General features: G+C 36.4%; 1 protein-coding gene across 1 annotated transcript in view; it reads right to left on the bottom strand.

Annotated features, from left to right (window-relative positions):
- Positions 1 to 52: 52 nt before the first annotated feature.
- Positions 53 to 23,544, bottom strand: part of LOC126759519 (integrin alpha-PS1) — a 230,783-nt gene continuing 207,291 nt past the window's right edge. Inside the window, exons 3-10 of the mRNA XM_050474358.1 lie at positions 16,094 to 16,200; positions 13,972 to 14,105; positions 6,684 to 6,895; positions 3,763 to 4,941; positions 3,545 to 3,687; positions 3,137 to 3,481; positions 805 to 1,509; positions 53 to 729 (exon numbers count right to left, since the gene is read on the bottom strand). Of these exons, the coding sequence (XP_050330315.1) occupies positions 490 to 729; positions 805 to 1,509; positions 3,137 to 3,481; positions 3,545 to 3,687; positions 3,763 to 4,941; positions 6,684 to 6,895; positions 13,972 to 14,105; positions 16,094 to 16,200 (3,065 nt within the window). The 3' untranslated portion in view covers positions 53 to 489. The remainder of the gene's footprint in view (positions 730 to 804; positions 1,510 to 3,136; positions 3,482 to 3,544; positions 3,688 to 3,762; positions 4,942 to 6,683; positions 6,896 to 13,971; positions 14,106 to 16,093; positions 16,201 to 23,544) is intronic.

Here is a 23,544-nt window from a genome sequence, read left to right as displayed (position 1 = left end):
TTTCACTAACTAAAATATTTATTTAAAAATTTTAACCTAAAATGAACCGCAATATTATTTATTTATACATTTGTATGCCTAAATTAAGTAAAATGGCACAGACATTTACCACCCTAGAAAATATTATATAATATAATAATATTGTATAAGACGACACATAACGCATTGCCACCCAACTAACACCATGCCACGTCACGCATAACACTAATTCGAAGCACACACACACACCTACTACCAATGCGAACCCCAATCGATGACTGCCACATCCGTTTGGCCATTACCAGCCCAAGCTGGTTTATACGAGGCACCACCATAACCGCTTGTGTTATTGTTATTATTGTTGCTGTAGTATGCATTATTGTTATTGTTGGCAGTTTCGGCATTGAAGATCACAGCTGGTTCGACGCGTTGCTTTAGTGTTAGACAGCATGTTTGTTGTACTTTAGGAGGCGCCCGCTGTGCGATATCCCACCCGACTGTCCCCTCTTGTTAGAAGCCACGACCATTACTCGTTGCGTCATTCAAGAATGGTTTCTCCTCGCTCTTCACCAGATTGCCGCTTAGCGTTGGATCGGGTCGTCGACGCTTGAAGAAACCGATATGCCAAAGAATAAGTACGACCACAGCCAAGACGATCAGACCACAGATTATGGCTACAATGTAAACCCATATGGATGTCGGCTGCTCTCGCTGTTGATCGAGCAGTTCGGGATAGGCGCGTGTCTCCACCTAAAAAAAAAACGAAAAGAACAAGAGTTTAGTGAAAAACTTTTAAGAGAATGTAACGAATACGAGTGTACTTACCAGATAATTCACTTCCGTGTGCTCCACTGAAAACTCAAGCGGTATTTTAGCTGTCGCTCGCGACATAATACGCACCAAATCGGCGCGTGGATACTCCGATACAAGCGTGGAATTCCACAGACGCGCACGTATATGCACGGACGCCTCGGTGAACGCTTCAATATTGTAAATATCACATTGTATTTTAACGCAAGTCGCTGTCGCCTTGTTACAATCCAATTCGACAATGTCACGTTTGCGATTTGTGTGCTCACCACCGTTGTCCATGAAACGTTCGGGTCGTATGATGCGTTCGAATGTGTTGCGGCGCACACGATTCAAATACCGTCCTTCTTCGTCGTCATCGTCCTCGTCATGTGGACCCGGCCGTTGTGTGGGCTTTTGCTTCTTATAGACACTCTTCTCACTGTACGTGCTGTAACGGCTAAAGTATTGTGTTTTATCGGTGGGACGCATCATGTAGGCTGCCGGTGCCATTTGCAGTGTGTTAAGTAGATCATTTGATTTCGTTTTCGATGTGAGTTTGAGTGGATTAATGTGGTCGGGTCCCACGGTACATTCGCTAAGTTCGGCATTCTCCACAATTGGCATAGCCTCCAGGTAGAGTAACCATTTGTCCTTTTTACTCTTTTCGCTTGTCAGCTGATGTGGCCAGTAGATGGTGAGCTGGACCTTCGGTGCCTTCCAGGGGCCTTCATTAAAAATCTGTGTGGGTGGGATTGGATTGGATTTGGATATAAATTCCTTTTTCGTATTTTGTTTTTTTGTTTTATAATAATATCTCGATTATTCATATATTTTAGTTTGAAATTAAAGTATTTTTTAATTAATTAAAAATTTTTAGGGTTTTTTAGTTAGGCCTTCGTTAGAAATCTGTGGTTAGGATTTTTAGGTTTATTATTATGGGGTTTTTCATGCCACTTTTTGTATATTTTAATTCGAATTTTTTTTTTAATTTTTAGTAGAGTTTAATTACCAAAACCACCTTATAAATTAAGCGGGTTTTATTAATTGAGTCAATATATTTCACCAGAATTTAAATATCATAAAAAAATTTATAAAATTTTTGGTGTTCAATTTAGTTATACTAATATTAATTAGCTTAATTAGTGAAATCTTCATAATTGGCAATTTAAAATTAAATTGAATTCAAGTAATTTGAAAAATTAATTGTGACTTATTTGAATGCGAAAATAAATTAAATCGTTGATATTAATTTAATATTCGTTTCAAAAGGTCTCTTAGTTTATTCAATTAGTAAATTGTCTCGTATATGTATAGCGTGCTATTTCTGATTGATTAAATTAAGTGGCTAATTGACTAAATTAAGGTGCTGTCTGAACTTCATCACATAACTTATTAATTGAGTCATTAAATTTCACTACAATTTAGTTATGAAAAGAAAAAAATTATAAAATTTTTCGAGCTAAATTTAGTTAAGCGCACTTCAATTAGATAATTAGTAAAATCTGCTCTATAGACAATTACAAGTCAAACTACTTCAAGAGTTAACTGAATTCGATTTGAATACGAAATTAATTAAACTAAACGAAATCATTAATATTAATTGAATACTCCTTTCAAAAGGTGCCTTAATTTAGTCAATTAGTAAATTGTCTACACATATATAGCGGGAAATTTTTGATTGACTAAATTAAGCGGTTGTCACAGAAAGCGTTTACTAATTGAGTAAATTAAGGCATTACCCGAAAAATTAGGCTTTATATTAATTTATTTTTTATCGAACTAAACTAAGATTAAAATCCTTTAATGAAACTGAATATGAAAATGATTTTGAAAAAAATTACATGATTCGATTAATTTATTTTTATCGAAGTAAATTAAGATAAAAATCAATTAATTAAACCGAATATGGAATGAAGTGCCATAATTTAAAAAAAAATATGTGGGACCAAGTTTAACCTAGTAAAATTCAAGACAATTAACCTTAATTGAATCAATTTAATTTAACTGAAACAAATTTTATAATTCCACAAATTAATTTGCGATAATTAAATGATTAAAACTTCAAATAATTTTAATAATTTTAATAAAATATTTAAAATTTAAGTCAACAAAATATAATGAAATTATTTAGATCATTGAGTAAATTATTTGAATATATGAAATAAGTAACTTTAAAAAATTAAATTGAAAATAAATGAAGTAAATTAAGCGGGAAAAGTTACTTGACGAAATTTAATGAAATCAGAAAAAATTTAATGAGATCCATAGGAATTAATTTTGAAAAAAAAATTTCAAATATAATTAATTTTTCCAAATTTGATATTTTTAATTGAACCGAAAATTATTTTTTTTATTTTTTCCGTACCGTATAAGTGTGCATTACGGGCGAGCCAATATCCTCCATCTGCATGACCTTGCTGTCTTTCTTCACCTCGCCACTGTAGAAGCTCTGCTCGGGTTTATCGTAACCAGTCAGGGTTAGTGTAACACGTTTCACCACTCGCACTTCTAACTCTTTCTCGGGCTTCACATCGCCAATATGTTGCGACGTCGTATTGACAAAGACGTGAAAAGTAAGTTTACGCTCATCATTCTCCAAACCGCTGGGATCGAAACGCAGCGAGACGTAAAGAGCCGTATTGCGCTTCATCGGATTGCCAAGGCTACAGGCAACCACCGTGTCGTTGAAACGATTGCAGGTTACAGAGTTCTTTAAAAAAAAATTATATAAATATTTTGTCGATGAAATTTGTTAAAACTCCCATGGACTCACCGTACGTGAGGCGGCTATGTATGAGACGCTCTTTTGATGCACGACAAACAATTGTGTCTCATAAGCCGAATCCGCCTTATTCAATACGTTCACATTGACACGCGTCTCATTCTTCTCGCCCAATATCAAAGCATAATTGTCATCTGCAAATAAGTGAGGTGTGTTTTCGAAAAAAGTTCTCCTACCATTAGCTTCCATATTAACAATTATGTACTCACTCTCCATATTCAAATCCAATTCGGCGTTTAATATTAGATTACTCTCACAGATATCATCATCACCGCAATCCTTTTGGAATGTACCTTCGAATTCAGCGAAAGCCTGTGTTTGATCCAAAATTGGATTCAATAGTTCCAAGCCGGAACGTGGTAGCCGCGGCTCCACAATTGTATAATTCAAACGAAACTTAATCGGACTCTGTATATCTTTGGTATTCTCTTTGATATAACCGGTGACTTGCTGACATGTCTGGCGTCCATTGGTACGCACGGTAACTTCACGTTTCACCACATTGCTATGCTTAATTTCACGATCGAAAAATACACGCGAGAATTTCTTATGCCCACCAAAAGTTTCCGCTTCGACTGTGTACAGTAGGCGCAAATCCTTATTAGCCGACGCCGGCTCATAAGGTTCAATCGAACAGCAGGCTTCAAAGGTGAAACACGTAAGATTTGTTGAGGCATCATGTAAGCAGCCCGGTTTTGCCGGATCAATATTCCGTAATTCATTGCTGCGCGCTGTAGTCTCTATATTGATGATCGGTCGTGAGAGTAGCATAACCACAGCCGAGGAATTGTAGGCGCCGACAGCTATATCCGGGTAAGAGTTACCATCCAAATCGGTGCCACCACTTATCGAACTGCCGAATGTATGTAGCGGATGCGGCAATAAACCGAGATCTGAGGCTTGTATCCGTTGCGCGGGTTTGCTAACCAAACCAGTACGTGATCCCAAATAGATATATACCACACCATCACCTTCGTAAGGTGCACCCACAGCCAAGTCCTCACAACTATCCTTGTTAATATCACCGATATTGGCGAGCGCTAATCCAAAGTGACTTTCCATAGTGCCGGTCAGCTTGAGCGTCGGTTGCTCTGGCAGCATATCTTTATCGTTTTGATATATATAAACAGCGCCACCTTCGGATTTATTAAAATAGAATGGAGCGGCAATGATGAGATCCGGTTTCTGATCGCCATTAATATCGGCAGTGGTCAGTTCATAGCCAAAGCTTGAACCGAATTGTTCTCCCTCCAGTATCATTTTAACGGGTATGGGGTTAGTATTGGCTTTGTTAAAGATCACCACTTGCCCGTGTCCATTGGAACGCGGCGCTCCAGCAGCGTAAGACATACGATCGCCAAAGTAACGTCCACCAGTGACGGCCATGCCTGCGGTAAATAGTTTTTGGTTTTTGTAATAGATGAAAGTTATTATTTGTACTTGATGAAATGTTGTATTTGTAAACCAAAAACGTAAAATTAAGTATCCGTTTGTGAAAGAAATCTTAATAATTAATGTTTAATTTAGAAAATCACACTGAGAACTCATTTCGAGCGCACCGAACATCCTTTGAAACATGAAAGTTGAGATAATTGTATGAAAATCATCCAACACTCGGAAGCAGACTACACTAGCTTTGGGTAAAATAAGCAATAGAACAAATGATCTTACGTAATACGGCACGGAAGCCGATACACGAATTTAATGGCATATCTTTTCGTTATTAGTAGAGAAAGCAAAGTTCGAAAATTATTGCTTTCTGCATAGAATAATCAGAATTCAATTTTATCGCAAAAATCAGGTGGTAAAGGTGTGCAAGAACATCCTAGGGCCTCTTTTGTAGATCATTGTCGATATCCTTCCGGTAGTGAAGGATATGACTTCCAGCATAATAGTCGATGTTCTTCCGAGTTTTTTTTTATATAAAACTGTATATTTTTCAGGACATTGTATATATTATTGATTGATTTTGTAAATATTGATTATTTTTTATTTTAGCAAAATTGTTTGGTATTGGTCATATTATCGATGGCTTTAATAAAAACCTACTTCGAGAGACACTTGGAACGAGAAAACGATTCACACAAGATTCTCGAAATAATTGCCATGATCACGAATTTGTTGAGGGGGCTAAAGTCAGTTACGGCTCTGTTTCCTGATTCGCCGAAAGTATGATTGGTGATATGTTTCAATCTCAGTCTTGTAAAGGCTGAACAATGAAGGAGCAAGTGCCTGGATGTTTCCATCTCACCTTCTTCCGACTGCATTTACAGCTTTACAGCCGATGAATGCCTGTTGGACAATGTCCAGCGAGAACTCCAACGAACGCGACTAAATGAGCTTTGCTAAAGGAAACCAGTTTAGTCGATCTTCTACGTTCTACTCTAGGCCAGAAGGATTTCGCAGTAGCACAGAAACTGGTGGTCGCGGTCCAAAGTTCCAGGGCAAGAAAGCAAGACAACAAGTGAGATTCAACTAGTTATCACTGGGATGTGAACATGGTACAAGCGCCCTTTGCTAACTCATCGGCTTTGCGATTCCGCTATGACTAGGCATCCAAACGAGATCAATGATGAAATAGCTTGATGCTATTGCTAGTGAGGGCATACACACTTTGACTAACTTTGAGTGCACAGTTTGCGAGCTCAACGCTAGTATCGCCGCTGTTCTAAGACTTCAAGTTTTGGTTGATTTGTGATGATAGAGTTCAACTCTTGTTAGAAAAACATTTCAAGAATGCCGCGGTCGAGATTTGAAACAGTTTTTATTGTAAAAAGTATACTTGAAGGTTAGACATTTGCTATTGAGGGAAGGTTAGACATTAACTACTGAGGCACTGAAGCTAATATAAAATTTTTTTCTATATTTTTAGTTTGTTTGAATGCAGAAATCCACGAGTGGAATTTATGCGCTTAGTTAGGTAGGTAGGAAGTGCAGCCCTATCGGACTAAGTCAACAAGGTAGGCAAAGTATTACGTAGAGCTTTGAGGAATTGCTGTAAGCTCATTAATTATAAGCACGTCTCGTGGTATGCTTATTTAATGTATATTAGGAATATCGATGGTCTCGGCAGTGTTTCATTATCATTTTCGCCAATTACTTAATATTATCTATTTTAGTGCTGACTTACCCAAGTAACTGTATTTGTCCACCGGTGATGTATTTTCCAAATGATCACCATAGTACATCGTCTTATCGCGCTCCAGATATTCCCCGCCAATTTCCGTAACAAACACAGTGCCGCGCCATGTGAAAGGTCCTGGGGAGCCCAGCACCATGGTGTTGTCATCCAGCAGCGCGCCTGAAGTGCCCACCTGACAAAAGCCGTAGTCTTCGTGTTCTCTGTGCGAAATGAAAAAAGTACAAAAATAACAGTTAGCAATAAAGTGGGAAATAAAACAAAAAGAACTGCAGTTGGCAAAAGTGAGTCAGGTCATGGGGTTCGGGGTGAACATTGTGGTGAGTAAATTAATTCATTACGTGCACTGGCCGCAAGTACACAACTACAGTTGTGTAGGTGTCACAGGTTGCATGCCACCCACGCGTACACACCCCGTTTTCTATATGTATATGTGTGTGTGTGTGTGTGTGTTTAAACACGAAAAGCCATTTTGGGGTAATGAAAAATGTACATTACTCCAACGCCAGCCGACAATGGAAAATATTGGAGTGGTCATAGACACAAAGGAAAATATGCAGATAGACGAGTGAATTAAAATTATAAATAAAAATAATTGAATAAATGAAAAATTATGCTTGCATGTGTGCAGCACAATGGAAATTGCAAAGTGTAGCCGCCAAACCTAGAAAAAATATAAATTAAAAGTATAATAAAAAAATAATAAAAAATAGTTAACTTTGTTTGCAGCGAAGCTGGAATACCCTTCAGAAATAACGGGGTTTTCAATAGGAATGCTACTAAAGTAGACCGAAAGAGACAGCAAACGACGCTATATTTTTCCCGCTCTTTTGATATTTATCTTCAGTAAGCGTGAAGGATATACGATCCAACAACGAGTCGAAATTATCAAAATTTACTACCGAAATTCGGAGTCAGTGGCCTCAACTTTAAGAGCGTTACATCGAATTTATGGTCGTCATACTCGTTCTGTCAGATCAACAATTCAACTTCTTGTGGAAAAATTTGAATTCGCAAGCATACTACAAAACGTTCCCGTGCCAGTGACACAAAGAACTGCCCGTAGTGTCGAGAATATTGCTGCCGCTGGCGCATCAATTCAGGAAAACCCAAATCAGTCCCTCACGCGTCGTTCTCCAGCATTGGTCATCTCTTTGAATTCGTTGTGGCGAATTTTGCGAAACGATATTGGCCTACATCCTTACAGGATCAAATTGACGCAAGAACTGAAGCCGCTTGACCACCAGAATCGTCGTATGTTCGTGAATTGGGCTGAGCAACAACTTGAAAATGATCCGGATTTTCATCGAAAAATCATCTTCAGTGATGAGGCTCATTTCTGGCTGAACGGCTTCGTTGATAAGCAAAATATGGGTTACTGGTCAGGCAGCAATCTGCACAACCCTGTACCATGAGTCACCATTGCATACTGAAAAAAATACGGTTTGGTGCAGTTTATGGGCCGACGGCGTAATTGATGATCAAGACCGGCACCTTACTGTGAATTGGAATCGCTACCGCTCAATGATAACCCAATATTTTTGGTCCAAATTGGATGATATAGACTTGGACAATATGTGGTTCCAACATGACGGCACCACAAGTCACACAGCGAATGTCAACCTCTATTTATTGAAAACCAAGTTTGGTGAACGTGTTAACTCACGAAATGGCCCAGTCAATTGGTCGCCTCGGTCGTGCAATTTGACGGCTTTAGACTATTTCCTGTGGAGCTACGTCAAATCTATGGCCTACGCCAACAAGCCAGCGACGATTGATGAACTTCGTACGAATGTCGAACGTGAAATTGCAGCAGTGTCTCAACAATTTGTTCGGCGATTGTAACGCTTCTTTGGAAAATATTCTAAGCCAAATTTTGTGAAGATATCTCGTCAAATAAAAAGTTTTCGATACAAGAGCTTGATTTTGATAGATCAGAAAAAGTCAGTTTGTATGACAACTATATGCCATAGTGGTCCAAACTGAAAAGCTTGTTCGAAGATTATAGCGTGGCTTTGAAAAATAATCCGTTCCAAATTTCGTGATGATATCTTGTCAAATAAAAAAGTTCCATAAAGGACTTAATTTTGATCGGTCAGTTTGTACGACAGCTATAACTCAAAGAGGCCCGATATCGGTGGTTGCAACAAAAAAACAGCTTCTTGGAGGTAAAAGAATGCGTGCAAAGTTTTAGTTGGATATCTCCAAAACTGAGTGACGTGTTCGCTTATATACAGGCGGACTGACGGACAGAGAAACGGACATGGCAAAATCGACGCGGCTTCTTACGTTGATAATTTTAATATATTTTGAAGGGTATCCGACGTTTCTTCTGGGTTTTATAAACTTCCTGGCAAACTTAGGGTATATTAAGTTCAGGATATAACAATAAAATGAAATGGAAAATAGTGCTGCATAAAATGAAATAGACAGTCGATCAGGTTAGGTCATAGGAAGGCAACCAAACAGTGGGCATGCCGGTGATTTTTTATGGTTATAAATTTAAACAATTCCAACTTAATGGCTGCAACAACAACAGCAGCTCACCCGAATGGCCTCAACTATTGTTGTTTCGGCCACTGGTTGGAGTTTGCCGGCAATGTTTGTTTGTCTATTGTGTTGTTATATGTTTATTGCTGTTGCAAATGCCTTTGTAATGACTTCATTGCAAATTGAATTGCTTGCCCCAAATTTGTTGCGGCTATGCCACTGGACACCGATAGGCTACTACATAGATATGTATCTACAATGTTCATATGTATATTTTTCAACTAAATGTGGCAAGCTGTAATGATTTATGTGGCATATTGTCACCGTGCGCCTGTGTGCTTAGTAGAAGTGCTGAAATTAATTTGCGCAAATTATACACGAAATTTGCGAAATGGTGTTTTTGACCTCATTGCGAGCGCACGAAAACTGAACGCCGTCAGCTGGCGGCATAACGACAATCGTTTTACGGATCTTTACTTTAAAAGCGAGCGGTTTAAGGTGTGTAATTACTGCGTTAAAGTGCTTACTTTAATTATGCACAGTACGTTTTTCGCTTGGTTGTTGTTGTACTGCAATAAGGGATAATGACAAGTGCTCTCAGCGGGTTGCGTACGCGACCTTCAATGAGGCGCCACACACAATATGTTGTCACGCGAAGGTGCAATCATTTAAAGTTTTTTTTGATAAAAAGCTCAAAGGGTGTAGCACAAGGTCGTCGTGTGTGAGGTGAACTGATAATAGTTGATGGTATGCACACCGCTAGAACATTTTCCTTGAATGTCGCAGGGACTCCTATACCTTTAAACATATTTGTTAATATTTTCTTGTTGTTCTTTCTAGTATGAAATGTTCATTTAGAAAATATCCACTACAACATACGAGTATATTCAAACAGTAGGTAGCGGTTCAGATCTAAGACATTGCGAAATGAGTTAATCTAAGTTGACTTGTAACATCTGGCTCTTTATAGAACAACATTTGGTTTCAGTAATATGGGAATGAAGAAGGTAAATATGCTGCCCAACCAACAACCGAAAGTTTGTATCGTTTTTTTAAGTTATGAGTTTAAGTGAACATTCATTAAATTGATAGAAAATATGGGGAGATCGGGAAAATGCTATAGATCGTGGTGAAAACTGACCTCTTTTATTTTCTCCACATAAGGAGGTGGCTGATGTGTAGAAGTTCATGTAAGTGAGGAAAGTTCTCAGAGCCTTATTCACTTGGGAGTGGCCAGAAATTATTCCTTTACATATGGCTCAAGCAGCTCACGCCTACGGGTCTTAGATCAAGTATCCTCTGGGTAGCCGAAAAACAGAGCAGAGAGAAGGCGAATCATCGATCCACTGAGTTGTGCGCTGGATATGGGACCCGCCACGTAAAAAAATCCCCAATGAAAAGTTCAAAACAGCCTCGGATGCTACTTCGGACTAAGAAGGAAATTGATACGTAAGGTCCTCTCTCCATGAACAAACCCCAAGTCCCTCATCATCCCCGTGCTGCTATATGGTGCAGAGGAAAGGACGAAGATGACGACTGATGAGTCTGATGAGATGAGTTTTCGAGAGAGGTTCTGCGGAAGATTTATGATCTTTGCACATTGGCCACGGCGAATACCGCAGTCGATGGAACGATGAGCTGTACGAGAAATACCGCGACATTGACATAATTAAGCGAAAAAACAGTGGCTGCGCTGGCTGGGTCATGTCGTCCGAATGGGAGAAGTCACTCCAGCTTTCAGAGTATTCGACACAGTACCCGCCGGGATAAGCAGAGGAAGAGGAAGACCCCACTCCATTGGAAAGACTAGGCGAAGAAGGACTTTGCTACATTTGGAATCTACGATAATAAATAAGAAGAAGAAGAAGAAGAAGAAGAAGAAGAAGGAGGTCATCAAATGTGATGGGCTCAAAAATCGATTTTTTCATAAAAATTTGTGAACTTTACGGTTCGCTCATTTCCGATCTGGAAATTTCGATAACCAATGACGTAACAAATTATGAAGAAAGAAAATAATAACTGAACATAACACATCAAAGTGTTAGATAATATAATTTATGCACAAATATGTAAAATAGCGAACACCAAAGGAACTAACCAGCAAGGACGATGAGATAATGAGTTGACTTTATGCGTAACTGCGTAAGTCGCGACGACTTGCCACCCCAGCCACTCATAAACCTTGACTATGTAAATGTAAATTTGGCATGCAACTCAAGTGAAAAATTATGTAAGCAAAAGCTGTAGCTGTGCAGGCATGCTATGACGTTGAACAAAAGGAAACAAAAATATTAATAACAATAAAAAAGGCCAACTAACTGCTCACTTTTGCATGGAAAACAGTGAAAGCGGGTCAAAACGTGGGTATGGTCAGCTGTCAAATGGGGCACTGCGTAGTTTGTGCTATGCTTAGTAAGACAGTGCGCACAACGCACCCACACATGGCCAAAGCAAAACAAAGCATATTTTAGTAACTTTTTTTTTATATTTTTATCTATGAGAAATCGAGATGGGCACACACCCTCACAACACTGTTTGCTACATATTTTTTCCACACATTTTCCTGTGACGTGAAGTCATAAAAAACAATTCAGCACGCTGCCACCCGCTGCTTTGCCTTGACATATTTTTCTTCCAGCGCTTTTTTACTTTTATTCCACTTTCGTTGCTTCTTTTGCTTTCTTATATATACATATGTGTTTGTGAAATGTTCAGTGTTTATCAATTTACATATTTGCTTTGTTTACAAAAAGGTATCCTTAAATAGACCACATATTATAGTATGTATGTATAGGTGTGTATCCTTTAGTGACACGTTTAGTGACGTTTATGATAAATGAATGTGATTTCAATTATGCAAAGCAGTTTTGGCCTCATTTCATAATATACTATTTTAACATAAATTTTGTGCTTTTATATATAGTATATTGCTATCATTTCTTAATCAATTTGGCGTGAAATATATTCATATGCTTCACGGTCGTCCCATATCGGGGTGTGAGAAGGTCAGTTAGAACATTATAAGTCCCATTGGGTATGGTATTATTTCAGTTTTTGGTGTGATTTATGATTGCATTCTAGCACACGGCAATATAGCTTCAACACACACACACAAATTGAAGTATGTTTTAAGGTCGCACGCCTATGGGTAGACAATGTTTTTAGGCAAACCGTCTTTATAGACTAGGTTAGAGCGAAGTTTTGCATTAAAATAACAAAAATAAATGATTTTATAATAATAAGTCCTCTCTCACATGCTTAGCAATAATTATGGGCACAAAATATATGTACAATGGCGAAAATATGATTATAAGCCGCTTGAATTCTCAATAAATGAATTTAAAAACAAGAAAAACTTTAACCTCGATTGCACAGTAGCTTTCATAGCCTTCATGGTTGATATATACAGGCTATAAAAATGCATAAAAGGGTATAAAAATATCTCTATCTTGATTTTGATGGGTCGTATAGAAGTTACCGGGTTTTCCAATAAGAGCACTACAAAAGTATTCTTTGCATGGCCAGCATGGGCACGCTTTCAGAAATTCAGTCACTGAACCCAATTTACGATAGCATAATCAATCATAAATCGGTCGATGCTGCTGCAATTTCACATTCGATATTCGTACGAAGTTCATCAATCGTCGCTGGCATGTTGGCATAGTCCATAGACTTGACGTAGGTTCACAGGAAATAGTCCAATAGTCAAATCGCACGACCGAGGCTCCCAATTGACTGGGCCGTTTCTGGAGTTAACACATTTATCAAACTTTGGTTTTCAAAAAATCGATTTTGACATTCGCTGTGTGGCTTGTGGCGCCGTCCTATTGGAACCACATATTGTCCAAATCCATATCATTCAGTTTGGGCCAAAAAAATTCGGTTGTCATTAAATGGTAGCGGTTCCCATTCACAGTAACGTGCCGGTCTTGATCACCGCGGAAGAATTACGAACCAATTACGCCGCCGGCCCATAAACCGCACCAAACCGTAATTTGTCGGGATGCTATGGTGACTCATGGTACAGGGTTGTGTAGATTGCTGCCAGTAACGCATATTTTGCTTTTTAACGAAGCCGTTCAGCCAGAAATGATCATAATCGTAGAAGATCATTCTTCGATGAAAACCCGCATAATTTTCAAGTTGTTGCTCAGCCCAATTCACGAACATACGACGATTCTGGTGGTCAAGCGGCTTCAGTTCTTGCGTCGATTTGATCCTGTAAGGATTCTGGCCAAGATCTTTTCGCCAAATTCGATACGACGACATCACAGAGATGCCCAACGCTTGAGAGCGACGTTTATAGAGACTGATTTGGGTCTTCCTCAATTGATGCGCCAACGGCTGCAATATTTTCGACACTACGGGCACTTCTTCATCTCACACAATTTTAATAATTTCGACTCGTTGTTGGATCGTATATCTTTCCATGATGAAATAGCAAACCTTAGTGAAGAGAAATGTCAAAAAAAAAACGGGGAAAAAATATGACATCGTTTGATGTCCCTGTCGGTCTACTTTTGTAACGTCCCTTTGAAAAAAACCCCGTACTTGGTACAGGGTATAAATATGGAACAAATCAATTTTTTTCAGTTCATAGAAATAATGTATAGTGTCAATAAAATTATAGCAAACAACAACAACATAGAATATGCACCAAAAAACCGGTGAATGTAAAAGCAAGCACTTGAAAATATGTCTATGCTTAGTATATCCACCCAAAACCATATTTTTTTAACTTAACAGCAATCACTTAAAAAAATATTATATAACACAAATGAATACTCACCTCGCCACGGTGCGACCTTTACACGGCTCATACACTTCATCATAAGTCAATTCGTTGGTCAATACATAGCAGAGCCCTTGGCCATAGCGATTCTCCATCATTTTGGTGACGTAACGATGCGCGCACACGAGTGCCTATGGAACCACAAAAAAATAAACAAGACAAAGAATTTAGGTATATGAAACCAGCAATAATAGATGATAAATGTAGCATAATAGAAAAAGTTATGTGGCAACAATGGCACTTGTGTTTGGAAATAGAGGAGACACCACCCAAAAAAATAATAATTCACACTCAGGAGCTACTTCAGTTCACATAACAGAAGAAAATGAGTTGGGAAAAATGCTTAGAACTAATATGTGATTTATCGCCTCCAGTGCGGGTAAAGAAAGCGTTGTTTACCTTAATTAAGTCATTAACGATTTATGTTTATGTTAACAATAACAACAATAATGGCGACGTAAATGACCGTTCGGCACACACCTCGCCAGCTAGTTGGTGAGTGAATGGGTTTTGGTCGCTCTTCCTACTCTTTCTTTTCTATGGTCAATTCTATAGTCAAAAGGTTAAGTATTTGTTGGGTCATTGAACGGTTCAATTTTAGTTGTGAATTGAATGCGTTTGAAAGGGTTTGCGTATTTCCAATAGATGTGCTTATAATTTTTGTTAATATTGCTGTGTGGTGGCTTAAGTCGCATGTAAGAACTAAAGAATTATGCGGTAATAAATTTGTAGCATTGTATTTTCAATTATTCTTAAAATTTATATGCCTTTAGAAGGAAATTCAACATTTTTTTTTTTTAATTTTCCAACTTTTAGCTATTTTATATTATATATTTTATATTATATATTATATATTCGATTATTCTATATGTTGTTATACAAGTTAGAAAATATTAAGGAAAGAAAATATACAAAGAAGTTAACTCAAAATTTAATGAAATATATTTTTATACGAAAAAGAAAATAGTTTTTTTTAAAACTAATTTCTTGTAAAAAATTATTTCCTAATTCTAATTCTAAAAATTCTATTCCAAAAAACGTAAATTATGTTATTTCATTAAATAAAATTTAAATATTTTATTTTATTTAATCTATTATTTATTTTTATTTAACCTAAAAGTGGGCAGTGACACGCCCATTGTGCAGTTTCGACCCCGAAACTTATATAGCTATCTAATACCATCTGGGGGGTAAAATTTAATGCCTCCGGAGTTTTTAGTTATTGATTTATAACGCTTTTAGTAGTTTTTAACAGTACCGTTATATGGAGATTGGACGGGGTCTTCATCCGATTACAGTAATTTTCGCACTGTCAATAAGGTACTTATAGAATTTATCTTAAGTGAATTTAGTTATTTTGGCTTGAACGGTTTGAGAGATATGTACATATATTAAATCTATTAGATGACGGGGCCTCGCACCTTTTTTTAAATTTTTGCCCACGGGTGGACCTTGCTACTGTGATGCCACTCGCAAAATGAGAGTTTTATATCTTAATTTAATGCTTAGTATGGTACTGTATATGTTTCCAGTTAATGGCGTTTTGTGGGCGTGGCCGTGGGTCGATTACAACCATTCTACGAACTCAACCTAACTTTTTTGCCAAGGATCGCGCGTACTCTCATTCTGATATCTCACTTTACACTCAAGCTACAGCTTACATGTATGGATGAACTGTCAGACAGACAGTCCTCGGATTTACACTCGTTTCGTCATTCTGATCATTAATGCACATATATATTATATACATATATAACCCTATAGTTCTCGGTTTTCTAAAAATACTTTGTACTCTAAAAAATTTAAATTTAAATTTTAACAAAAAAAAAAACAAATAAGACTAATTTTAGTAAATTTGTATATATAAAATATTTGTATTATTATTATTATTTTTTAATTAACTGTAAACACTTTTTATTTTCAAAATTGAAAAAATTTCCAGATTTATAAATTTAAAATCTCTGAAGCAAAAAAAATTTAAAAATGCTCCGCACAGCAATCAATATTTTTCTAAGAAAGGTCTCCTTCCTAGTTTCCTAACACTATATAAATGAAGTTTATTTATTACAATATAATGAAAGTATATCCTTAAATTAAAGTTTATAATTTGCATATTTACCCTGCCACCGAGTCCTTGCGATCGCACTGTCACGCCGAGCCATTGACCCTCCTTGATCTCATCGTCCGATGGTTCCTGCAGCTCCTCAATATCGTCGCTATCGTATGCTGTTATCATAAAGCATGTTGTGAACCAATACAAATACAAAAGAACATGTGCAACAAACACATACAAACATACAAAAAAAAACCAGCGAGAGTTTGTGGAAGAGAGGAGAGAAAAGAAAAAAGAAAAATGCATGAGCACATATTAGTTAACAATCGAATATTCTTTATAAATAAATATTTTAGTTAATTAATTTAATTTCGTTCATTTTGGTTGCATGGTGATGAATTAATTAAACACAACAACAATAATAACCAAACGTAGAACTCTATAACAACAATAAGAATAACATATTAAATAAAGGATAATATACGTCATAAATAACGGTGAAAGGAGAAATGTTTCGAGAAATGAAAATAATAAGAAGAATGTTAAGAAAAAATGTACAACAACTTTTAATGCAAGAAAAGTAAAGCAAATGAAGTGTGTGGTGAAATTTCATAACAAAATATTTAAAAAACTTCAATGCAAATAACAGTGAAAGAAATATTAACCCAAAATGCAAAAATTTAATGCTCGAAGTAAAGTTGTTAAAAGAAAATATACAAAAATAGAGAAAAAAGTAAAGAACCACGATAATTTAATGTCAAACAAAACACTCTTAAATGCATTTAATTACAAAAACAAAAATATTAAAGAAAATGTGGAAGAAGTAGTGTAAAAGAACAATGACTTATAAATGTGACAATAGAGCGATCATGAAGATGGTTTGAACTCGAAAGTTTTTATGACACCACTGACACTGACACTGACAATTATTTGACGACAATTACTTTTTTTAACGTTGTTCGAGTGAGAAATGTGGCACAACAGTAAAGAGAGATAGAGAGAGGTAAGCTATAAAAAGATTGCAGATGAAAATTATGAAACAATGTGTTTTGATAGTTAAAAGGACACCAATGCGGTAAAAAAGAAGCCTCACATACTCATATGGTGGCCATTATATGACAGGTCATCTGAAAATTGTTGTTCGAAATGAGGTTGAGCTGTGCGGACACAAAGTTAACTCACTGCAAGTGATAATGAAAACTATAGATTCAGGCTAAGATAAAACGAAGAAGATTTTTGCAATCTTCTCTAACGCTTAATCAGATACCAGTCACAGCTTCAATGAGTATAATGTTGGACAACTCTTTGTTTCAAGATTTCAAGTACTATGCTACAATTTCAGAAACCCAATCAACCCATTCACTTCAAGATGAGCGAAAAAAAAAAGCAGGCCGACGTTTCTGCTTACAAAACCGACAACTGGAATCACGAGACTTATTTATTATTGGATTGGAATCTTGTTCAATTAATTTTTTTTAGTATTTTTCAATTATCTTAGTACAACTCTCAGGATTACAGAGTCTTTCATCAACATCAATTTTTTCAGGTAACGACTTGAACAAGGTATTTTAAGTTTGCTCCGAAGTTTGTTACATCAAAGGGAAACGTCGGACATTTATGTATGTAAATTTTTTTATGTCTTTCATTTTCATATTTTTATTGTTCTGATCGGACTATTATAGCTATACAAACTGATCGATCTAAATCAAGCCCCTGTATGAAACACTATTTTCACAATTTCGGAAGCATTTTGAACAGTTTAAGATAAACGTCTCTCCGATAGCTGTCAATTTGTGCACTTTTATATAACCTAAATTAATGGGGACTGAAAATGATGTTCACATTGTTTCTTCCCAGTTAGTCCATTGCCTCTTTGCCTAACCTAACCTACAACAGTGAGAATTTGTGTTTAATGAATTTGTGCTTATGAGGTACAAAGTTCGCCTAAAACGGACAAATTCTTTGTATCAACCCAACATCATCTAGAGACTATTTTATTTGATCGGGTTTTGGGAGCATATTCAATAGAAAACATGTTTTAAGTTAGAGGATCTTATTATAATTTTGTTTTTACAAAATTAAAGCGAAAGTGACGAATGATTAATGTTAAAATATATTCGGGATCTTAGTACAACTCCCAGGAATAAAAGTTTTCCATTATTATCCATCCTTTTTAGGTAATGGTTATTGTTTCATTTTCAATCTAATAAGTACATACAAAAAACTCAGGAAAGTGGCTTTAGGAAAAATATTAATTAATTGCTTTGTTGTTGCCATTCACTTGTTGATATTAGCGCACGAATAAATAGCCATCATTAGGCTCTAAAGCCAACCATAAACGCTGAAAAGTCAATACGCCATTAGACCATACAACCAATAGACAATCGATGGCGCACAAGAGCGAGAGCTATATGATAAATGATTATCGGCTTACAGCGGAACTAATAAAACAATCAAAATGAAATTAATGACTGAAGAAACAAAGCAACCAAACGGGGGCGATGAGCGATCCACAAACATAAGAAAGTGCGCTAGGTGGCAGTGTGAGCGTCAAACATAAAACCGACAGCCAATAATTTTGCTTGAAAATTGTTCATAATGAAAGATCAGTGAAAAATGAAAATAAAGAAATGAACCGCAATTGATGCAGTTTAAAATGTAGCAGACACCTAATGAATATACATACATATATGCAGCCATACAAATTTATATGAGTGCAGCAGCCGACTTGTAGGTTTACACACGTTGGTGAATATACAAGTAGTTTGTCTATCTAAGTACTACGCTTGCTTATTTTGTTGAGCTTGTGTGGGCGCGATCGGATCATCATCTTGTTGCCGTTTCACATTTCATGTGGTTATAGCGCAACAGCTGCACTTTTGCAGCAATTTAATTATGTTAAGTGAAAGCGCTGCACAAAATGATTAACTTTGTTTGCCTGCATGGTTGTTTGTATTGTTTGTTATGCAGATAGTCTTTGTTTTGAAGTGACTTTGTCAACTTAAGTCTGCGCTTAGGCCCACACAGAGACGCCGCACATACTGCTACAGGCATAGTTACCTATTTACATTAGGGTGGCAACTTCAATCTAACCACAGAATTAACTATTCGGTAATTGGAGGTGTGCTAAGTCGCAAAAATGTTGCTCCCGGGCGGAATTGGTGAAGCTGTACTTCCTTCAAAACAAAATGGACGAACCAAAGGGTCCGAATTTGTTTTGATTATACAGATATGGTGCACCCTATTATACCCTTATAATCTTTTAGCATTTAGTAACCTTTGAACATTCACTTCGACAATAAAGTGACTCACTCAATATGCTCCCAAATTAGTTAAATAGTGTATATCTTCACTATAGATAGCATTAAGCTACTTTGAGACTCGTCTGGGTTCCTGGTAATAGCGGAATCTCTGGAAACTGCAAAGCCGATGAGCTCGCAAAAGAAGAACTAATTATATTCTGTTTGGGAATGAGTAGAGTCTTCGTTGTCCTCTATCCTTAAACCTTTGTGTCTTGGTTTGAGCTTAACAGGCGCTGGTCAACAACTAATCTCTTTTGCGACTGCGTAATCTTTCTGGTCTAGTGCCGAACCCAGGAGATCCACTGGTCTACTTGCTCTCAGGACACTAGCTCTCTAAGGAGGAAGGTGTGGTTTAAACATCCAGACACTTTCTCCTCCACTGTCTTTTGTAAGACTGAGATTGAAACATATCGGCAGCTATATCTTCGACGAACCTGGTGAAATATGATATCTGGCCAGAATTGTTATTACTCTGCTCAATAAATTTGTGGCAGGCTCAAAGCGTTTTATCTTTTTTTGACAATCTCTTCGATCAATACTTAGGAGTATTTAGTTATCACAATAGCCTGGCGTTCCTAGCTGTCAAAGTGGGATCCGTTTTCTGGATCCACCTTTTAGCCTTACACAACTTCACCCAATCTGTTGCAATCAATGAGTTCAATAAAATAGCTAATTAGCGAGGATGAAAATATAAATTGTTGTAAGAATGACTGAGACACTCGTACAAACTAATTTAAACTGTTGGAGAGAGTCCAGTGGTAGCACTTTGTGGTATATTTTGAAGTACAAATTAAATTTGTTTTCATAAAAAGTATACTTAATAAAATATATATTGCTAAACGATGGTCCACATCAAGTTGAATATGATCAAATAGACCCAGAATAGCTGAGTTCAAGAGAAGGTGGCATTGATAGCAAAACCAAAGGGATATACTAAATTTAAAGCTAAATTTATTTATCCACAATTATTTATCACCCTAACAGTACCAGCTACATATGATGTTGCAAGTGTGCGCAATAAATCTAAAGATGCAGAGGCAAATTTCGTTGGCGATAAATAAATAAAAGTGATCTTTACAACAGGTTTGACTGATTGGTGAGGTTGCAGCGTCCAAACTCTACGTTGGCGTGCAACTTGTAAATTTTCAAACTGCAGCAACATGTTTATACACATACATTTATACATACATATGTATGTGTGTGCAACAAACACATGTCAGTGTCAAACTTCTGTCTATTTGCTTATGCCTAGGCGTTTCGGTAAATAATGGCCGGCATTTGCTTGTAAGCCGATCATCCAGACATTTGTTGTTATAAATATGTCAGTTATATGAAATTGAAAGTTATTTGCCTACATACTAAATACTTATACAAATACGTGTGCCTCGCAATAAATATAAATATTTATGTAAATATGTATGTTATTAAGGCGTATGTAGAAAAGTGAAAATTTTATTCCAAGAAAATGAAAAATATTTATAAAAAACAATTAAAAAAATGTATGGTGTGTGTGTAAAGAAACCGAAAAACTTTATGAAAAAAAAAAATAAATAAAAAATATTTGTTGTGTGTGTAAATATGTTTGCATGTTAGCAAAAACCAAAGGCGCAGTTTGCAATACTTATAACTTTAGCTCGTGTGATTCTTACTCCAAAAATAGCTGTTACCATTTAATCCTATTCTATTCGGATATGTGTTAGTAGTTTTGAAGAAATGTTAGTAAAAGCCACTACTTTTGTTTGTACAATTTAGAAATAATATAAATAATCAAAAGCTATTATACATATAATTATTTAAGTGCTATAATGTGATGTGATTATTTTTTTTGTAAGCTGAAAGCTACTTTATGTAAAACTTTTTTTATGAATTCGTGGATTTCAAGGAATCGATTTTTTTCATGTACATTAAGTATATTTGAGAACAATCTCCCAAATATACATAGGACTTGTGGGCTTATTTATTATTTACAGAACTGTTTAAGTTGTGTAAATGGCTCCCGAAACTTTTATCGCGATTTTCTCGAAACGCTGTTTTTAGAGCAAAATTTCTTCGAAACGGTAGAACCGATCGACTTAAACTTTTCACACCACTTTTTTGATACATTTGTTAGATAATATTCGAAGCAATAAGAATATGTCTATAGTTTTAATGTTTTAAGCCACTCTGATTGTGAATTCTGTCAGAACAAACGCCTTATTTTACGAAGATCTCTATTTTGTCAAAAACGGAAAAATTTGACTAGTCCTTTGATCTTGTTACCTTAACTTATATATACTAATAATATTTTTTTTGGTTCTTAGATTTGATATAATTTTATGCAGAAAAATCATGCTCGCCACCAGAGAAGGTTTTGCGGAGGTCTTCCTCGAGATTGGCTATAGGAACAAATCCAAAATTAAAAAAAATGTGTCGCGAATTATTAAAGTACATGAGAGTTTCTAAATGCACCTTTGTTGTTTATTTATTGAATAAAATGCCTCTTGAAACAAATTCATAAAAAACGCGTTTTTTCTGGCTTACAAGTAGATGTATCGCCTGAAGTTCCAATCATTCTAAACGTTAACCCAATTAATGACTTTTATTCTAGTCCTGCACAAAATATGACCAGTCCGTGATGAGTCCAGACCAGAAAAGATAAGGTAGGTCGAACTTAAATTTATCTTAAAAATTCTTCATGTTTGCCTTCACTTATAAGACTTCAACAACAGACTCTAATGGCATAGTTTCTTCCATTATCAGAGTGGCAGCACTTACTCGTATAATTGAAAAGATATGGCGATATACTCTCTGTTCTTATTTTATATAATTGAAACTTTCTTTTCTTCTCGATATACTGCAAAATACACGAATTTCTGTAAAGACTCTTTCTTGGCTGAGCATTTTGTGATTAAATAACGAAATTTTTTCGTATTGTAAATCTTTTTGTCACAAAACTGGTTCTAACAAATAATTCTATACGTTTATGTGTATTCCGTTTTTGGAACTTGGTCTCTAGATAAGTTTAAAACTAAATTTTTGCAGATGATGAGAATAACTTTTTCCTTGTGCTCTCCTTCATGAAAACTAATTGTGGAGACGACATTTGGTTAAAAGCCCTCAGCCTGACACATAAATGGCGCTACTACAATTAAATCCATGCGAATTTTAGTTATCACTGACCTTCAAAAGATATCGCTGAAAAGTGGTTAACTAAATTTGAACGAGGCGAAATGAGCACCGAGGCAATGTAGGCAGGTGGTCGCCTTAAAGAGGTTGTTGAAAACATTGTACTTTTAGATGGAGAAGTTGTTCAAACGTACTTTGAAATATTGGCTGAAGTACATCCTACCATTCATTAATATTTGTGTATGAAAAGCTCTGTGCAAGTGGGTGCCGCGCAAGCTCACTTTTGATGAAAAACAACGCAGAGTTGATGATTCCAATGTTTGAAGAGGTTCAGTCATCCGATAGACAATGAACACGATTTTACATCGAAGTCCAATCGGCAGCTCCAAAGTGTTGAAAAACGCAACAGTCGGCTAACAAGTAGAGTAACAAGACAAGAGTAATTTTTATTGACTGCCTTTAAATAGGAAGAACCATCAGCAGTGACTAAGACATAGTGATATTGGACCGTTTGGAGGCCGAAATCGCCGAAAACGGTCAAATTTGAGGAAAAAGAGGGTACTGTTTCACAAAAACTATGCACCGTTTGACAAGTCAGTGAAAAATATGGCAAAAATACATGAATTTGGCTTAGAAATCCTTCCGCAGTCACCACATTCTCCAGATCTGGCTCACAGCGATCTCAGATCTCAAAAGAATGCTTGCTGGGAAGAAATTTTCGGTTGAATGAAAAGGTGATCAGCGAAACTGAGGAGGCTTTTAAAGCAAAGAGCAAACCGTACTACAAAAGTGGCATCAAAAAATTGCAGGGTCACACATAAACTGGAAGTGCAAAGTGAAACGATACAAAGTATGTTTCTAGATTGATAAAGCCACAATAGTGCTTGTTTAGAACTCTAAAGCGATTTTTAACATGAATATAAAATTTAACAGTTTTTTGTTTTCAATGGAAAATGTTGCAGCTGTGTTTTGGAGAGTCTACTTTATATTAATGTATGTTAATGATGATAACAATAAAAAACGAGACTTGAAATTAACATATTGAATGGCGCTTTAAAAATGAGCCAAAACCGAAAAAAAATCGCTGAAGGGGATCCCAGCCGCGGCTTA

This window comes from Bactrocera neohumeralis, chromosome 5 (assembly GCF_024586455.1).
Source record: "Bactrocera neohumeralis isolate Rockhampton chromosome 5, APGP_CSIRO_Bneo_wtdbg2-racon-allhic-juicebox.fasta_v2, whole genome shotgun sequence".
Classification (NCBI taxonomy): Eukaryota; Metazoa; Arthropoda; class Insecta; order Diptera; family Tephritidae; genus Bactrocera; species Bactrocera neohumeralis.
Note: the sequence above shows the minus strand (reverse complement) of the source record. Positions and strands in the feature narration are given on the sequence as shown.